At 38.3% G+C, this 17292-nt stretch overlaps 1 protein-coding gene and 1 pseudogene across 15 annotated transcripts in view; both read right to left on the reverse strand.

Moving 5' to 3' along the window:
- The window catches only part of LOC110584960 (sarcolemma associated protein), a 162729-nt gene that overhangs the window by 77317 nt on the left and 68120 nt on the right, over positions 1-17292 (reverse strand). For 14 of the 15 annotated variants that reach the window (XM_044921379.1, XM_021695147.2, XM_044921364.1 and 11 more), the window contains exon 2: positions 9920-10067. In XM_044921379.1, the coding sequence (XP_044777314.1) occupies positions 9920-10067 (148 nt within the window). Of the gene's footprint in view, positions 1-9913; positions 10068-17292 lie in introns of all 15 variants that reach the window. The other variant, XM_044921378.1, reaches the window with a different exon arrangement.
- LOC110584962 lies at positions 4462-6434 on the reverse strand (annotated as a pseudogene).

Below are 17292 nucleotides of genomic sequence, written 5' to 3' on the forward strand. Positions count from 1 at the left end.
CATTTCAGACTTTATTTTGCAGTATGGTACAGCCTTCTAAAAGCAGGAGAATAACAAAGCTGTAACAGGAGAATATTCTGGAGATAGTGGGTTGTCAGCGTATGGTGGCCAGAAGTGGAGAGGTAGTATGATGCTCTACGTTGACAAAGGAGAAACAAGCAGGAGCAAGGAAAGGGGACAAATGACCTGGATGACTAGAGGTAAAGAAGAGACAAGAGTCAGAAACAATACCAGGATTCTGAGCTAGTGTATGGGAGAATGATGGAGCAATAAAAGAAATTGGGAAGTCAGTAGAATGCTCTAGTTTGAAGGGGAAATTAAACTTTGTACAGAGTAATTTTAAGGGGCTTGAAGACAGGGAAAGCATATAAAACAGCTGCTGCCAGGAACTTAATTAAATAGGGTTCTTAAGCCTAGTTTCCCAAAGAACAACCAAAGTTTTTAAAAAATAGGTGTGTTCAGTCCCCACACCTTGCAAATCTCCTCCTTAGGACTGAAAAGTGGGATCCAGACATCTGTAGTTTCAAAAGTTCTGCAGATAATTCCTGGGTCAAGAATCCACTTTTTAAAAGAACAAAAGACTGCCATGCTATCAGAAAGATTCTCTTAGTCACCCCAGCAAAATTGGCACAGGCTGTGCTGAATCAGCTTTGTGATTTTCCCTAGCAGCTAGAAAGTGGAAGAAAGTAAAGCTTCTGGTGAAAGTTACCAAAAGCTAGGAATGAGCAAGGACAGCAAAGCCAAAAGTCTAGGAGTAGTCTAGAAGTTAGCAAGAGTACCTTTGAAACGGCCAATGATAATTTCCAAAGGATACACAGGTAAAGGAGCCTGGGGCTAAAGCTACTGTGAAAGAGGAGCAAACTTAATGGCAAGAAAAGAAGGTACAAATGACTGGCCTTGAGATGAGAACTCTGTATACGCTCTATCAATGTTCACATAGAACATCGTGCTGCAATGTGAACACTGAACATCATACCATCAACCTTGAATTAGGTAGTAGTATCATGAGTTCCATTTTATTAGATGAACAAATTAAAGTTTAGACAGGTTAAGGAGAGGTAACTGAATGACAGCAAAATAAAAAGGGTGGTGGTGAACAAGAAGGTTGCCAGTTTCCAATCCTCATATTAAGCTGCTGGATTAGAAGGAAGGTTGTCAAAATCTTAGTTGAGATAAGGTGGCAGAAAGAACTTTTATAACATTGTGGAGGAAGATTCATAAGACATTTTAAAACTTATTTAACCAGTATGTGCCAGGTTGAGTGTGGAGATTCTACAATGAAGACATACACACTGGCTGCTCTTGCGTAGCTGGTAGTTCAAGTGAGGGAGGCAAACACATAAAGGGGAGTGCAGTGTGCAACAGGGACATGGAAAGGCACCTTTTCCAGCCTAGAAAAGTTTCTAGCCAAAGGAAAAAGCATGTGCAAGGGCGTGAAGAAAAGACAAGATCTATTGTGGGAAGTAAAAGTAACTGAAGGCAGTTTGAGCACAATGCAAATGGAAGATACCACTGACTTTGCTCATAACAGGCTGCTTGTTCATAGGGCTTACCTAGGAACAGATATTGGTAAAGCAGACCTCAGTGATGAACTGACTGGAGTTATATGTCAAGTTTATAGAACTAGCTGGTCCCAAGTTTTGCAGCAGAGGATTACTGTAATGTTCTGTGACCCAGGAAACTCATGCCCTGTCTGAGCAGTTTGTGGGCTTGGGAACAGAGGAGTAGATAGCATTGGGTTCCTAAAGCCCCCATTCCAGGAGGATCTGATAGGTTGGCTTTCTCTCTTCCTCACTTCCTTAAAAAGAAAAATCTATTAGACTATCATCCTATTTGTTTACAATGATATTTTACATCTATAGGGTAGGTTATTTGTATAGTACTGACCAGTGAGTTTTCTCCCTGGAGTCGCACTATGTGGAAAGCCAAACATCAAAATCAAAATCAGCTTGTTTTGGAGAGATTAGAGTAGAAGAGTCACTAATATGAATGGATATGCTCAATGACATCAGGGTCTTATCACCTTTTTAACAAAATCATTTTATACACATACACAAAAAAAATTTTTATGTATTATATATTCTTTTTTGAAGTTTCCTTTTACACATACATTATTTCACAGAAATACATAAATGACACAGATAGTGGAAGGTTTTTAATTGTAGTCTCATTAGCCCCACCCTTTTTAATTTGGCTCCCTCTTCTCTTTTACTCCTCTCCTCCACCCCACTCCAGGATAAGTCACAGTAATGATTTAGTATGCATCCTTCCATGCTTTCTTCCCCGTATTCATATAATCATATAGAAACACATACTTGTATGTGTACATTTATAGGGATTGGTGAGACTTTTTAAAATAATGAAATTATTAATAGTAATTCTTTTCTCAGCAGTATATCTTATAGAAATCCCTGCAATTCATATAATCCTCATTTATTCTTTTTAATAGCTACACAATGGGTAATTTTAAAATTACGCTTCCTTTGTTTTTGTTCTATGCACAGTGATGCAAAAAAAAAAAATCCTTTCATACATCCTCAGAAACTATTTTTTGTCATTTCAAGTGTCTGATTTTATATTCTTGCTATAAATGTATTCAAAAGCACTATGTAGTACTGTTTTGCATTAATTCATGCTTTATGTAAGTAGTATTGTACCACACACATCCATCTGTAATTTGCTTGAGATGTTTTTGAGACTTATCCTTACTGATATATGTAAATTTAGTTCATGCATTTTTACACCTGTATAGTATTTGTGCTTTTATTCTGTTTTATTTTTATTTATTTATTTTTTAGAGAGAGTGCAAGCGTGGGGGGGGGCGCTGGAGAGGGGGAGAGATAGAGAGAATCTTTTTTTTTTAAGGTTTTCTTAGTCAGAGAGAGAGAACACAAGCAGGGGGGAACTGCAAGCAGAGGGAGAAGCAGGCCTCCTGCTGAGCAAGGAGCCCGACATGGGACTCGATCCCAGGACCCTGGGACCACGACCTGAGCCGAAGGCAGATGCTTAACAACTGAGCCACCCAGGCGTCCCGAGAGAGAGAGAATCTTAAGCAGGTCCATACCCAGCGTGGAGCAAGACTCGGGGCTCGATCTCACAACCTTGAGATCATGACCTGAGCCAAAATCAAGAGCCAGACACCAAAATGACTGAGCCATCCAGATGCCCCTTTTTATTCTAATTAGAATTCTTATTTTATTTAGTTTTTTCTATTATCCTGTTTATCTAGAATTTTTATTAGGAAACTCCTAAACTTGATCAAATGCCTATTCTTTTCCTTTTTTTTTTTTTTTTTTTTTTTTCCAGAGTTTGGCTTTTTTTTGCAGTACAGAAATCATTTGGAGGGGCGCCTGGGTGGCTCAGTTAGTTAAGCGACTGCCTTCAGCTCAGGTCATGATCCCAGGGTCCTGGATTCGAGTTCCGCATCGGGCTCCCTGCTCAGCGGGGGGCCTGCCCCACCCGCCTGCTACTCCACCTGATTGTGCTCTCTCTCTCTCTCTGTCAAATAAATAAATAAAACCTTAAAAAAAAAAATCATTTGGGGCCATTTTGAGACAGACATCATTGAAGTGGAGGCTTTGTCAAATACCGTAATATAGCTTGGTCCATTGAAGAAGCCACATCTAGAAAACAAAAGAAGCTTCTACATTTACCTGGTTTATGATAGGTTTCTTTCTCTTTGCTCTCATCGATTTTATAAGGTTAAAACACTGCACACAGGCTTCCTCCAAAATGACTCTCATAGTCTGGAGTTGGGTTAGAATTTTAGGCCCACATAACCCCAACTTATAGCTGTGTTACATGGACACTCATAATACCTGACAGGACACAAAATGTAAAGGTGTAGGGAAAATGTAGGGATTCTTTCCCAAATTGTGGAATATTCAATTCCTAATTTCTTTAATGTCAAGAGGACAGTGGCATGAAAAATTGTACTGATCCAGCTCTTGAACAGCAGGAGCACAGGACTGCAAAGGCTACATTGATTAAAAGATACAAATACTGTATCAAGTGCTCTGTATCAGTATCACAATGTTTTTTTAAAACTGATTCTTCACTGGGGGAAAAAAAGCCAGTATTGGTTAAACTGAACAGAATATGGTAACCTGCCAATTTTGAATAGCCACTCCATGAAAACAAGTTAATACATGATGTTAGAAAGGGAAGGAATATTTACTGGTACAGTGCTCGGCAATCTCAGTTTTGATTACAAAAGCAGGCCTTATAAAAATTGATTTCAAAAAAATTTTTTTTTATTGATTTGACAGAGAGTGTAAGCAAGAGAGAGCACAAGCCAGGGGAGGGGCAGAGGGAGATGGAGGAGCAGACTCCTCGCTGAGCAGGGAGCCCAATGTGGGACTCCATCCCAGGACCCTGGGATCAATAATATTGATTTTATACAGTATACATCATTTGCCAAAAGTTAAGTTTGTCCTAATTAGATAATAAAATGTACTGCTGTTAGTCTTCCCCATAGATGTTATTTTTCTTATGTTCATTTCCTCAGAGTCAAACTCAGATTCGGTCATCCTCTTACAGATGTCTTTAACGTCATCAAAAGTTGTTTTCAAAGTGAGTTGTAGCATTGCATGTGCAGGAAATAAAGATCTAGCTTTCTGTTCCCAAGCCTTTTGGTACAAGGTGGTCACTAATGCTAACAAATTTCTGTTCAGTCAGTTCCAAAAGCTGCAAAGCTGGTCTGATTTCTTTCTCTGGTTCCTTGGCTTCCACAGTTGTACTATGGCGATATACTTCCCTTGTGCTTCCATACTGTGTACGGAGGAGCTCAGGCAGACATAGATATCTGACTTCTGACTGACTTAGTTCTGGGGAATGATGATCTGGCAGGAGTTGGCATCATTGGTGTTCTTGATGGGGTGGGCTGAGGATGCAGATAACTGATCACCTGGCCCACTTTTCCTACCTGGTCTTTTACATAGCTGGGATCACAAATGAGCTGCTTACAGTAAGGAACCTGTCCTTCAGATTTCACACCAATCACTCTTCCATTCTGCACAATGATTTCTTCAATCGGTTTATTGAGCATGTACGTACCACCATAATTAGCACTTAGCCCTGCAAATCCCAGGCTAAGTTCTCTAAGACCATAGAGTAGCTAAAGGTATGTGCTTTTGCCATATCTTGCCAGAGACTTGTTGTAAAGTTTAATCCTATTAATGGTTTCACAACATGGTTTATCTAAATAGTCATCTGTTCTTTTTATTATTTTTTTTTTAAAGATTTTTTGTTTATTCGTTTTGAGAAAGAGCAAGTGAGCAAGAGCATGAGCAGAGTGGAAGTCAGAGGGAGAAGGAGAAGCAGACTCCCTGCTGAGCAGGATGCCTGACATGGGGCTCAATCCCAGGAGCCCGGGATCATGACCTAAGCCGAAGGTAGATGCTTAACCAACCCAGGCACCCCAAATAGTCATTAGTTCTATAAAATGCCAGAGCAAAGGGGCATCTGGGTGGCTCAGTCGATTGGGTGTCTGCCTTCGGCTCAGGTCATGATCTCCGCGTCCTGGGATCGAGCCCCATATCGGGCTTTGTGCTCGGCGGGGAGCCTGCTTCTCCCTCTCTCTCTTACTGCCTGCCTACTTGTGATCTCTCTTTCACTCTGCCAAAAAAAAAAAAAAAAAAAAAAAATGCCAGGGCAAAGCCAGCAAAATCCATGACATCTTGTCCCAAGTCAAATTTCTTGTACACCTCCCGAATTGCAGTCTTCTTAGGATCAATGCCCTCAAAAGTTCAGGGATCGTTTTCATCAAAGCTGGCAACACACACTAGGAATTTTCTAAAGTGACATTTTTCTTTTCTTTTTTTTTTTCTTAAAGATTTTATTTATTTATTTGAGAGAGAGAGAATGAGAGAGAGCACAGGAGAGAGGGGAGGGTCAGAGGGAGAAGCAGACTCCCTGCCGAGCAGGAAGCCCGATGCGGGACTCGATCCAGGGACTCCAGGATCATGACCTGAGCCAAAGGCAGTCGCTTTACCAACTGAGCCACCCAGGCGCCCTAAAGTGACATTTTTCAAATAGTCCCATTAAGCTAGATGCCAGGGCTTCTGCTTCAATGGAAGGAACCTTGTAGATTTTTCCTCCCTTACAGACAAAGCTCCCTTCAGTCCTTTGAAAATCAGATAGCAAGTGACCTTTGTATAAAGCAGCACCTTAACCAGCTGACCATTGACCATAAGGAACTTGGGAATTAAGCCAACATTCCAGTCTCTTCCTCTCCCCATTGATGGTAGTGGTGCTCCTGGTATTTAAAATCTTTTGTATAAATCTTCCAGAGGTGTTATAGATGAACTTTCTCCTCCATAGTATGAGTTTCTATCCATGTGAAGAACTTTCTTTCCATTCACTGATATTATATTTGACAGGATATATTCAGTCAGGCTTGTGCCCAGTAGGAGCACTGCATACTCCTCATTCATAGCGGGGTAGGGTGAGGACCTAAGCCCCAAGAAAGGAGAAAGCACAGGGACTCTAGGGACCAGAGGCTATAGGGCCAACCTGAAGAACAGGGGAAGCGCTCAGGCTGGCTAGATGGAAAAAGGAAGCCAGAGCTGGAGAGGAAGGAGGCTGGTTGCCATGTCAGATGGGAAGAGAAGCATCAAATGCCTTTTCAATACCTACTGGTTATAAAGTAACATGTTTTTCATGTAACATTTTTAGTCTGTGGATGATGTAAATAGATTTCCCCAATACTGAATCATTTTTGCATTCCTAGAATAAAACCTACTTTGTTTATTATAGCTTCATTTCTGAAGTTAATTTACTAATACCTTAATCAGAATTGTTCATCTATTGTCACAAGTGAAATTAGTGCTAGTTTTCTATTTTTGAACTGTGTCTTTAACAGAATTTGCATTAATGATATACTGCTGGCTTCTCTAAAGGATTCTGACAGATTTCCACCTTTATGGATGTTTGGATTATTTAAATAACTGGATTTATCTGCTTTTAAAAATAAGATCATATTCAGCTATAAATGCCTCTGCTTCTCATCAATCTTTAATAACTTCTTAGTCTCTTTTAAGGAAATCAATTTACTCAAGTTTTCTACATCTTGGGATAATTTTGCTGGGAAAACAATTTACTCTAGCTTTTTTCTTTGTCATAGGTTGGCATGCACTAGTTTCTCAAAATTCTTTTAGTATATCCGGTACCTTTGTTTATGTCTCCTTTCTCATTCCTTATCTTGTATATTTTTGCTAGTATTTTTTTTAACCTAATAAGGGAATCAAGGCTTATGAATTACCTGTTTTTTGTTAGTTGGATGCTTTTCAAAGAATCGGCATTTGGTTTGTTTATTCCTTCTATGGTTTTTTGGATTTTTTTGCTTATTTCATTAATTTCTGCTTTTTATTTCCCAGCTTCTTTTTTCTTGTTCTTTTTCTAATTTCTCCTAAATGCCAAGTTCCTTCATTGTCCTTTTTCTTTAGTACAGAAGGAATTTAAGATTATAAATTTTTATTTGAGTAAAGGATTTACTGCATTTTGGTATAAAAGTCTCCTTTCCTTTCCTTTCTACATAGTTTAAAATTCCCCTTTTGATTTCTTCTTTGAACCAGGGGTTAACCTGTAGTGCTGTATAATTTCAGTAGGATTTTAAGTGATGTAAAGCTTATCATAGTACTGTTTAGCATAGGACAAAGTCTAACTTTTTCCCTGGTATATGCTTAAACAGGTAGTCCTCAGCTAGTGATAGAGCTGTATCCCAAGAGCCCAGGCATAAGTCAACTTTTTGAAAGCAATAAATACCAAAAGAAACATTTTAAATGATGAAGAAATTTTTCTTTACTTAATTTCCTTAAAGTTGGCATAAAAGACAGTTAAATATTCAAAGAACCCTGCAAGAATCAAATGTTGCTAAAATAATAGTGCACTAATAATAACCCTGAATTTCAGGATTGTCCTCTTAGCTTCTTCCTACAGCATGTTCTAAAGAATGTCTCTCACAGCTAGATGGGAAAGAAGAGTGGGAAGGAGTTTGGAAAGAGCTGCATTCTAGAACAGTCACCTCCCTGGAGATCTGCATATATGTTAGCATATTTTTTTTTAAAGATTTTATTTCTTTATTTGAGAGAGAGACACAGCGAGAGAGGGAACACAAGCAAGGGGAGTGGGAGAGGGAGAAGCAGGCTTCCCGCCAAGCAGGGAGCCCGATGCGGGGCTCGATCCCAGCACCCTGGGACCATGACCTGAGCCGAAGGCAGACGCTTAACTGACTGAGCCACCCAGGCGCCCCTATATGTTAGCATATTAAGGACTCTGAAAAGTCCTGTTTACCTTTGGTTAACTAAGCATTTCCTAAGTGTATTTGACAACCTCATTCTTTTATTAATTAACACCCATTAATTCTCTTTGGGAAATGCAAGCCAAGAAGACAGACATTCCTTGGAGAAAACATGTAATCAAATTCTCTGTCTTCTCTGTGGGTTATTCACAGCTGGGGCTCAGTAAGTGTTTGCTGAATGACTTGGTACCAGAGGTGGTGTGATGCGGCAACAGATGCTACAGTGTCCAACATGGCTATTCTTAGTATGGTCATACATAAGGTGAGCTGTCTTAGTAAGGAGTACTCAATATTTTGCATCAAAATACAAACTTTCTATTTTACAATTGTGAATGGAAATTCCTAAGAGTATGATCCTACCCAAATTCAAATATCAAAATTTAAGTCCCTGAGAAGGCCAACAAAACCCAGTAAAAGTAATACTGCAGTTCCAACAACCAGTGAAAATTATATAAACATATATGCACATGCACACACATGGAAGCAGCATCACTGCCCGCCCAACCGCATCCCCATGTCTACTGTGCAAAATGTCACATACTGATGACTTAGGTCATCACCAGATCAAAGTATGTTCAGAGAAGCAAAAGGAGAAACCTGTCAATTTGTTCCACTGTCCATATTAAACTAAGAGGAGCTGCATACTTTTGGTTCCTATTCACTTAGTTTTATGATCCAGCCATATAATTTCATGGACATAAAGTAGACAGTGAAGCAGGTAAAGCCAGGAAGCTTTAGAATTGTAAAATTGAAGACAATCTACATTTATTTAGCTAAAGAACTTCTAGTTTCAAAAACTATGAGATGTGAAATTTTATATCTTGATACGTACTATTAACTGCCTACAGAACTCTGATTTTGTTTGGGACAACAATGTATGCACAACTGGAAGGGATAAGTCATAATTGACATATGACAATCATGGATGTCCTGATCCCTTCTGCAAGGTAAGTAACTTCCCAGACTTCTTTGTAGCCATAGATAGGTATGTATGTGGCCACTGAGACAAGAGGAATGTAAATCTGCTGAGAGAATTCTACAAAAGACTGTGCTTTCAACATAAAAAAAAGAGCCATACAGGAAGACATTTTGTCCCCGCCTCACAGTTTTTGCCAAGTACACTGGCATGAGGAAAAGAAGGCCCGGGGCTGCAATCATCCCTCTTTAACCATGAGGCGGCAAGCAAACACCTAAGATAAGCAAAAGCATAAGAAACCAACATGTTAAGGACAGTAAAGCCCTGGATTCCTGGTAACACCACTGAGTCAAGTGAACAAAGTCTGGACCTACCCTCCTGCATTCTTGTTAACAATAAATATCCTTACGATTTAAGCTCCTGTTGGTTGGGTATACTGTCACTGCAGCCAACTGTTTCCTAAACTAGCACAGGAGTGTCCTGTATTTTCATACTGTGATGAAAATTATAAATTCACTTATTAACATTTCAGAATTTAAAACTTTAGAAAAGCAAAAGAGGAAGTAAGAGATTTTTAATTTTTCACTGCATATAATGCTATATTTAAATACTTTTACAAACGTGAAATGTTTTATAACATTAAACAGAATTTTTTTTTAAACTTAAAAAGACAAATAATAGGAAAAATCGATCCATACCCGTACCTTTCCGTGTGTTCTCCGTTACATCTACCCCAAACTGGATAATGTCACCAGAAAGAATTTCACATGGTGGACTTTCTTCAGAGCCTCGACTCAATCTCTGGCTATTTATAAAGGTACCATTACTACTTTTAGTGTCTTGGAGATAAAACTGCAAAAAAAAGAAAAAAAGAAAGAACAAAGATTAATACTAATAATTCCAAACCTACTTTAAGAAAAAGGACTTCCACCTTTGCAAACTACTACAGGTGGATTTTTTTCCCCCTATCAATTCAAACTACTTGTTTCAGCTAAGGCTCTCCTTTAATATATAGGAAATTAGAACCTGGACACCAAGTGATTTAAAATCCAGCTAGGCAAAATAGTGCAATCACTTTGGAAAACAGTTTATAAAGTCCTCAAAATGTTAAACAAAAAGTTAGCATATGACCCAGCAATTCTACTCTGAGGTATATACACAAGAGAACTGAAAACATAGGACCTCAGAAAACTTGTACATGAACTTCATAGCAGCATTATTCATAATAGCCAAAAAGTGAAAACAACCTGAATGTCCATCAACTGATGAATAGGATAACAAAATGCAGTGTATTCATATTATATTATATTATTTGGCAATATAAAATAATGAAGTACTGATTTGTGCTACAACATGGATGAACTTTTAAAATATTACACTAAAAAGTTAGTCGCAAGACCAATACTATATAATTTCATTCATATGAAATGTCCAGAATAAGCAAATCCATGGAGACAAAAAGCACATCTGTGGTTGCAAGGGGTTGAGATACCAGGGGAAAAGGGTAAAGGGGCAGGAGAGTTGTGGTGGAGAATGATGGTGGAGAATGATTGCTAATGCGTACAGGTTTCTTTTGGGGGTGATTAAAATGTTCTAAAAATTAAACAATAGTGATGGTTACATAACTTTGTGAATACACTAAAAACCGATGAATTGTACACTTTAAAAGAATGGATTTTTAAAAAGATTTTTATTTATTTATTTGACAGAGAGAGAGAGAGAGCACATGGGTGTACAAACAGGGGGAGGGGCAGAGGGAGAAGCAGACTCCCTGCTTTGCAAGGAGCCCAATGCAGGGCTCAATCCCAGGACCCTAGGATCATGACCTGAGCGAAACGCAGACGTTTAACCAGCCAAGCCACCCAGGCGCCCCAACGGTGAATTTTATAGTATGTGAATTATATCTCAATAAAGCTGTTATTTAAAAAAAAAAAAAAAAAAGCCAGCTAGGGGTGCCTGGGTGGCTCAGTCATTAAGCATCTGCCTTCGGCTCAGGTCATGATCCCAGGGTCCTGAGATCGAGCCCCGCATTGGGCTCCCTGCTCATTGGGAAGCCTGCTTCTCCCTCTCCCATTCCCCCTGCTTGTGTTCCCTCTCTCACTGTGTCTCTCTCTGTCAGATAAACAAATAAAATCTTAAAAAAAAAAAAAAAGTGAGCTAGACAAAATTCTAATTCTATCTTTCCATCTCATTCTTTGTAATCTTGCTCCTAGGATATCTGAGTTATATCAAAGGAAGTGTTTATTGCACAGGCGAGCGCAACTGGTTTTAGGTAACACCTATAATTAACAGCTATCAGCTAACTAACATACTTGGTATCAGGAATGACATATCTTCAGTAACTTCTTTGTAATAAAGCAGACTGGAGACACTAGGAACTAAAATACTGGAATCAGCTATGAAGCTACTATTTTCTGGCCTCCTAAACTTGCCTTTCATCACTTGGGAAACTTCCATCTTTAAAAAGCGGAAGGGTAGCAAGAAGCACAGAAAGCCTACCTATTCTAAAAGAAATTAGGAACAATTGGGATCATGCACAACAGACTTACTAGGAAGAGAACAACCAATAAAAAAAAGATGTACCTTTCTTTTTGCATTTTTCTACACTCTCCAGCCCTGCTTATTCTAGCAACATATTTTCACTGAATTCCTTCCTAAGGAAGAAAGGAAAGAAGAAAACTAATATTTATTAAAATATATGTTACACCACCGGGTCCTCATTTAATCTTAACATTAAAGCTATGATGCAGATATTATTTCCATATGTAAATGAGAAAAATGAGGCACAGGCAAGTATCTTCCAAAGGTCAAAGAGCTAGGAGCAAGGATTCATATAATACAACTGAAAGGGCCATTTTTTCCCCATTACTTCACACTGACCTTTATGTTTCATTTATCCTTCACTCCTCCCACAAGCTCTTTTCCAAAATGAAACACAGCAAAAGAATATACAACTTGAAGAAAATATGAAAGCAGAATTTCTTTTCACTAATTCCTAGGTGACAATTTAAAGGCCACAAGGCTGTCTATAAATGACTTATTCTCTGTTTGTAATTCGAAACCAACTGTTACTTTGGCTAGCAATTTGTATACTTAATTACAGACCGTTAATGATGAAAATTGTGTTGATACTTTAAAAGTCCATTTGAAATTCATAGGCCTTACCATTTCACACCAGGGAGAGAAGCACAGGTAATACACTCAAGTAGGAACACTTACCCTCACAATTTTTTTCTACCCTGGAACCTACTGTTACACTGTATAGAGGAATTTGGTTTTTATTTCTTAATGAACATATTCATAGGAAATGTGGCAATATCTGGATTCTGGCTTGGTCATTTGTAGTACTGTGTGCCTTGACAAGCCAAATAAAGGAATTATACTAGATTTACGGTGTTTTTCAAATTTCAAGTTCTGATTCATCAGTGTGTTATGAAGTCATTTAGTAGTCTGTGGCTAGCATTTTGATTTAAACTGTAAAAAGAACAGAATAGAAATAAGGAATATAAGAAATGAGTTTCAGTACTGTTAGCAAACTTTGGAAAACAAAAAGGTGTGTGTGTGTGTTTCAACACCTCTTACGTACCTCTTACATAACTCTACAACCACAAATTTTCAAATTAAAAAAATTTAAAGTCAACATGAACCCAGATTCTTTTCATTCTGACACATGTGTATCACTGCCCAAAGCACAGCCTCCATTTAGCATGAACCTATCATTTATGGTAGCTGTTCACCCTTTCTCTGCTCTCAACTTGCTAATGGCTTCCAAACACCTTAGAATAAAACCTAAAGTTCTTACCATTATAGCCTTAAGGCCCTACATGATCTTGCTCTTGGTTCCCTCTCCAAACTCATTAACTTCCACTACCTTCTAAACTCATCCCTCTCAGCCACACTAATGCCCACTCATGCGCCTGAGCCTCTGCACTTGTGTATAGCTAGACCACATTAGTCTACTTCCCTGCAAAACTGTTTTTATTGATATGTTTTAACCTTCTGAAGATTGATATTAAAAGTGATGTTTGTGCATCTTCTATGAAACAATCTGCTATTATTCAGTCTAAATTGTACAGAAGCTATTCTATGTACGGGTTAGGTTCCTGAAGGTATAAAGAAGTCAATTTGTTTGCAAGGGACTGTGCTTACTGTGCTTATGCATTTCCCATAAGTAGATACGTTAGCTGGTCCTTTGTCACTTTTAAACCAGAAATATTTTTCTCCTCTATGATGATAAATCTTCCATCAGGCTTCTTCTTCTTTTTTTTTTCCCTTAAAAGAGATCAGTTTTGGCTACTCTAAAATTGTTTTTCAAATCCCGTTGATGCTTTAACTATATTTATTTCCTAGTAGTGTAAGGAATGCCCAAGTGTTTGCACTGGCCACCAGGCATTCATTCACTTTGAGCAGGTGTTTAAGTAGCCCTGAACTTATAAAACCCTCTGTAGCCTGTGGCCAAAGTTCAATTTACACTGTTTTCAGACTCAATCTCTGACTAACCCCTTGTTTTTCCATAAATAAATGTTAAGCTCCCAGAAATCTGACATTGACAGTTGTCCTTGAACTAAAAGGTTCTCCCTGCCCCCAACACTTTTCCCCATCTCTTGTTGATTCTGATTACTTTCTTTTTTTTTTTTTAAAGATTTTATTTATTTATTTGACAGATAGAGAGAGAGAACAAGTAGGCAGAGAGGCAGGCAGAGGGAGAGGGAGAAGCAGGCTCCCTGATGCGGGGCTCGATCCCAGGACCCTGGGATCATGACCTGAGCCGAAGGCAGCTGCTTAACCAACTGAGCCACCCAGGCGCCCCGATTCTGATTACTTTCAATGACACAGGCACTATACTCCACATGTTGCATAATTTGCTCTTTGGCCTTCAAAAAGTTCTTGCTCTTCATTCCATAAACAAATATATTTTGCATCATTTTCAACTTTACTAAAATCTGTAAATACTTTCATTTCTACTATGATAACTGCTTTAAAAAATTTTTTTTAATTATGTTATGTTAATCACCATACATTACATCATTAGTTTTTGATGTAGTGTTCCATGATTCATTGTTCGCATATAACACCCAGTGCTCCATTCAGTATGTGCCCTCTTTAATACCCATCACCAGGTTAACCCATCCCCCAGCCCCCTCCCCTCTAGAACCCTCAGTTTGTTTCTCAGAGTCCATAGTCTTTCATGGTTCGTCTCCCTCTCTGATTTCCCCCCTTCATTTTTCCCTTCATATCTTCTTCTTCTTCTTTTTTTTTTTTTAACACATATAATGTATTATTTGTTTCAGAGGTACAGGTCTGTGATTCAACAGTCTTACACAATTCACAGCGCTCACCATAGCACATACCCTCCCCAACGTCTATCACCCAGCCACCCCATCCCTCCCACCCCCCACCACTCCAGCAACCCTCAGTTTGTTTCCTGAGATTAAGAATTCCTCATATCAGTGAGGTCATATGATACATGTCTTTCTCTGATTGACTTATTTCACTTAGCATAATACCCTCCAGTTCCATCCACGTCATTGCAAATGGCAAGATTTCATCCCTTTTGATGGCTGCATAATATTCCACTATATATATATATATATAATATATATATATATAATATATATATATATATAATATGTATACCACATCTTCTTTATCCATTCATCTGTCGACGGACATCTTGGCTGTTTCCATGTTTGGCTATTGTGGACATTGCTGCTATAAACATCGGGGTGCACATACATACCCCTTCGGATCCCTACATTTGTATCTTTGGGGTAAATACCCAGTAGTTAAACTGCTTTTTTTCTGACCGCTTCTACACTGATAGGTTTTGCAATATCCAAACACATTTGAACTAAAACTTCAGAACAAAGCACTATATAGTAGACATGCCATAGCCCAGGGGCCAGAAATTCTACGCCCATACAGGAGAGTTTTTAAAATGTGAACACAGAATGGATTATGAACTCTAGATGGCAGATGCTACGTCACAGATTTTTAAACCAAACAGACTGACTAAAATAGCAAAATCAAAATTCCATGGATAATATTTACAACAAAAGCAGGTGACAAGGTATCCACATGAACCTCAAAATAAAAGTGAGTGAGGGAAAGCATCAACAGCCACCAGACATACATGAAACTAGCACCTGCACAGGAGGTGCGTAGGGAAGCAATGGCGCATTTGAGGGACTTGAAGAGAACATCAAAACAGTCATGAGGTATTCACTGGACAGTGTGATGGCCAATTTGAGAGGAGAAGTTGAAAATGGAAAAGGTTTAGCCCAATCCAATAACAAGTGAGCATGAGTTAAGTTCTGAAAAAGACTGGAGCGGTATGAGCCATATAAATTCTTAAAATCAACCTACCAATAAAAACTGCCTTCCAAGATAGGGCTACACAGTGAGGGAAGTTGATGTGGAACCAAAATTGAGCAAGGCAGGGACAACAGAGACAAAGAAAAGATCCAGATAAAAATGGAGAAGGGGAAAGGAAGCCATCATTTTTTGAATATTTTACAAAAACAACAGGAGAGGGAGCTCTGTGACATTAGAAAAGTTCTCCTGAACTATGACCCCCTTCTAAAAGTTCAGGAAAACAAATTTCACATAAAAATGAGCAACAAAAAAATATCAAAAGTCCCATCCCATACAGTTATTTTAAGAAAAATGAGACAAAGAACAGAGTAACATCCCTACAGATAATGAATGGCAAACCTTGAAAGGAGATCAAAATTACTCTATTTCAAAACAAGCTAAGAGACATTAAGAAAATAATTCAAGACATGAAAAAGACATAAAAAGAAATATAAATCACAATTACAAAACTCCAGAAAAGATGAAAGAACTAAAGAAAAGAAAAAGAATCATTTCAGAAATGAACATAAAATTTGGACACAAGTGACTAACTATAACAAATAATCCATTAAGAGAAATAAAAGGTGAAAAGGAAGAAATTTTTACAAATCAAAAAGAAATGAAGAAAGTGACATCAGTAAAATGGCAGAGCAGGCAGCTCCGAACTCCCATCCCCCTTCAGAAACATTGAAAAACAAGTAGAAACTGTCAGAACCAACTTTGTTAGAATTAGAACTCTGGAAAACAGTCTTACAGCAACCAACTTAACAATGAATCAGGAAAAAGGCAATTCAAAAATGGTAGGACATCTTTGTGGCATTATTTACTCTTATCCCATCCCTTTCCCCAGTACAACAGAAGCCTTACACTTACATTCCTAGTGTGGGACCCTGGTACCTGGTTCCAGAGAGAGCACAGTAGACTTAAATTAAAAATTATCTTTTCTATCTGTTCTAACTTGACTGGGGCTACCTAAAGGACTGACGCAATGCCCTTAACTCTGTTCAGCCTAACTTGCAATTCACCCAAGTTGGAAAAGCAGAGACTGGCTGAAAAGTGGAATTTATCCCAAGTGGTTCAACATAAGAAAGTCAATCAATGTATCATACCACATTAATAGAAAGAAAGACAAAACCCCACACAATCATGTCAACTAATGCAGAAAAGGCACATGACAAAAACCAACACTCTTTTATGATTTAAAAAAAAAAACTCAGAAAGCTAGGATTAGAAAGGAACTTCCTAACATGATAAAGGAAATCCCACAGCTAACCTAATATTCAATGGTGAAAGAGTGAAAGTTTTCTTCCTAAGATGAGGAACATGAGGAACATGAGGAAAGGTGAAAGCCTGCTTTCACCACTGCTATGCAATGCTGTACTGGAAGTTCTAGCCAGACACAAGAAAAAGAAACAAAAGGCATCCAAATTGGAAGGGAAGAAGTAAACTATGTCTATTCACAGATGACATGATTCTATACATGGAAAAATCCCACAGAACCCACAAGAAAGCTACTAGAGCTAATAAATTCAGCAAAGTTGCAGCTTACAAGACAAACACACAAAAACCAGTTGTGTTTCTACACATCAGTGATGAACAATCCAGGAAGGAAATTAAGAAAGAAATTCCATTTATAAGAGCACCTAAATAAAGCACCTAGGAATAAATTTAACTAAAGAGGTAAAAGACTTATACATTGAAAACTACAAAATATTAAAGAAAT

The sequence above is a fragment of the Neomonachus schauinslandi genome, chromosome 1 (assembly GCF_002201575.2).
Source record: "Neomonachus schauinslandi chromosome 1, ASM220157v2, whole genome shotgun sequence".
Classification (NCBI taxonomy): domain Eukaryota; kingdom Metazoa; phylum Chordata; class Mammalia; order Carnivora; family Phocidae; genus Neomonachus; species Neomonachus schauinslandi.